Source organism: Herpailurus yagouaroundi, unplaced genomic scaffold (genome assembly GCF_014898765.1).
Source record: "Herpailurus yagouaroundi ecotype Mexico unplaced genomic scaffold, PumYag 187, whole genome shotgun sequence".
Taxonomy (NCBI): Eukaryota; Metazoa; Chordata; class Mammalia; order Carnivora; family Felidae; genus Herpailurus; species Herpailurus yagouaroundi.
The window spans coordinates 5,579,957-5,582,582 of NW_024412418.1; the positions used below are offsets into that span (position 1 = coordinate 5,579,957).

The window sequence follows — 2,626 nt, forward strand, 5'->3', positions numbered from 1 at the left end:
CGTTCATGCTCTGTCTCTCTCTGTCCCAAAAATAAATAAAAACGTTGAAAAAAAATTTTTAAAAAATGTAGATGGATCAAAAAATTCAATGTAAAATATATGACCACAAAACAATGAAAAAGTTAAATGTTGGAAAGCATGTGGAAGAATATTTTGTTAACACTGAAATAGTGAAAGATGTTCTGAGCAAGATACAAAAGCCAAAGAAATTAAGAGATTTGATTATATAAATGTAATAATATTTCTACATGACCAAAAATATTCTGCATGCTATAATAATATCCAAACTGAATCATATCCAAATTGAATATACACATACAATGGTGAAAGGGATAGCTTCTTCACTGTATGACTAAATCACACAAATCCACGTGGAAAAGATCAGCAATCAAATAAAGCAGGTAAAAGTCATTAATATATAATTCACAAAAGATTAATATAATAATTTTAAACATATGAATAGATGCTCAAGTTCAATTATAGTTACTGAATTTCAATTAAAGTAATGAAACACAAGTCCTTTAATCAGATTCTAAAATACCATAAATGTTTGTCAAGCACTGGTTGATGAGAATGTGCACAAAAAGGTGTTTTCTAGACCAAGGGAAGTAGTGTAATTTGGTCCAAGCTCATGGATGATATTTGGGCAATAACTCCATTATCAACGATTTTAAATACACATACCAAATGATGGAACAATTCCACTTCTAAAACTCATACGTGAAAATTTTCACAAAGACAGAGTTATTGACCATAGAAAAAGGCTCAGGAACATGAAAAGGACTGGAAACACTAATTTTACTGTATCTTTATAGAGAAGTTTTAGGCAGTATGAGGAACCTGAGAATGAATTACATCTATAGACTGATACGAAAAGATCTTCAGAGGCTGAGTGGTAAGTACACAAGTTATACACAGAGACATAAACACAAACACATATATGGAAATATGATTTTATTAGCAAAGATTATTAATTGAGAAGTCTTAGAAACAATGATACTCTTAGTATACTGATTACATATAGAACAGGGAGACTACAGTGAGAGATGGGGAGGATGTTTATTCCATACTATGTCCCCTTAGTATGGATTCTATTTTTAATGTTTATTATTATCTACTATACTTTCAAATATATCTTAAAATGTTGGGGCACCTGGATGGTTTAGTTGTTTAAGTGTCCTACCCATGATTTCAGCTCAGGTCATGATCTTGTGATTCATGAGATAGAGCTCTGTGTAGGGCTTTGCACTGACAGCAAGGAGGCTGTAGGGGGTTCTCTCTCTGTCCCCCCACCTCCACTCTCCTCTCTCTCTCTCTCTCTCTCTCTCTCTCTCTCTCTCTCTCTCATAAAATGAATAAACTTTTTTAAAGTAACTATTACATTAAAATCTCGTATGTAATGGAAAGAAATTAAATAGAGAAGAAAGTCCATATAGCAACAAATATTTTAACAATGAAAAGAATATAAATAAAAGACAAGAAACTGAATAGAAATAAAATTAAGAATGAAAATAAGAGTAATAAAAGTAAATGGAGCAACTAATTATGAATTAGCGTAACTCTGTATTTCACTTATGTTTTCATTGCAGATTATTTATTGACTCCAACTGTAAATGCATTTACAGTAAAAAGGACTTCAACATTTGAGAAGACTGGCCCTAATGCTAAGTTACTCCCTTCATGAGGGATGATACGCTCACTTGCTACTTCATGTGCACATTCTCCCCCACAGCTGCGTCATAGCATTTGTCATCTCAGAATTTCTCAGAGTGTAGATCAGGGGGTTCAGCATGGGGGTTATGACCGTATAAAACACACTCAATGATTTGTCAACGGGGAAGGTCTTAGCAGGTCTCACGTACATGAAAATACATGGCACAAAGAAGAAGACCACCACAGTGATGTGGGAACCACAGGTCTGGAGGGTTTTCCCCCTCCCTTCCGGACTAAGGTTCTTTAGAGAGTGCAAGATGACACCATAAGAGATGAGCAAGAGCACAAACACAATTGTGCACATCATCCCTCCATTGGCCACCACTAACAGGCCAATGACATATGTGTCAGTACAGGCAAGTCTCAGTAAGGGGTACATTTCACAGATGAAATGATCAATGACATTGGGACCACAGAATGGGAGACTATAAATCGTGCTAACTTGAATGGCTGAATGCAGAAAACCTCCAACCCAGGTCCCTACCAGCAGCACAACACACACCTCTTGCCTCATGACAACCAAATAACGCAAGGGCTTACAGATGGCCACATAGCGGTCATAAGCCATCACCAGCAGAAGAATGACCTCTGATCCACCGAAAAGGTGCTCTGTAAATAGCTGGGTCATACAAGATTGGAAGGATATGGAGTTTTTCCCAAACAACAAGTCTGAAATCAATCTGGGGGAAATAGTAGAGAAATAAATGACATCCATAAAGGATAAGTTAGCAAGAAACAAGTACATAGTTGAGCCCAGGGTCTTACTGACAGCTAGAGTCACCACAGTGAACAGGTTGCCCACCACGGTCAAAATATAGAAGAGCAAGAATATAATAAAAAGGACCTTGTGTTCCTTTCCATCCTGTGTGAGGCCCAAGAGGACAAAGTGGGTTACATTGTTTCTGGATGCCAT

General features: G+C 36.5%; 1 protein-coding gene across 1 annotated transcript; it reads right to left on the reverse strand.

The window, feature by feature from the left end:
• Nucleotides 1-1,708: 1,708 nt before the first annotated feature.
• LOC121043951 (olfactory receptor 4A47-like) lies at nucleotides 1,709-2,626 on the reverse strand. The gene has a single exon (XM_040495923.1). It carries the CDS (start codon nucleotides 2,624-2,626, stop codon nucleotides 1,709-1,711), a length of 918 nt encoding a protein of 305 aa, XP_040351857.1.

What these genes read in the sequence shown, in the direction of transcription:
- LOC121043951 (XM_040495923.1), bottom strand. Translation starts at nt 2,626, where the DNA reads ATGGCATCCAGAAACAATGTAACCCACTTTGTCCTCTTGGGCCTCACA.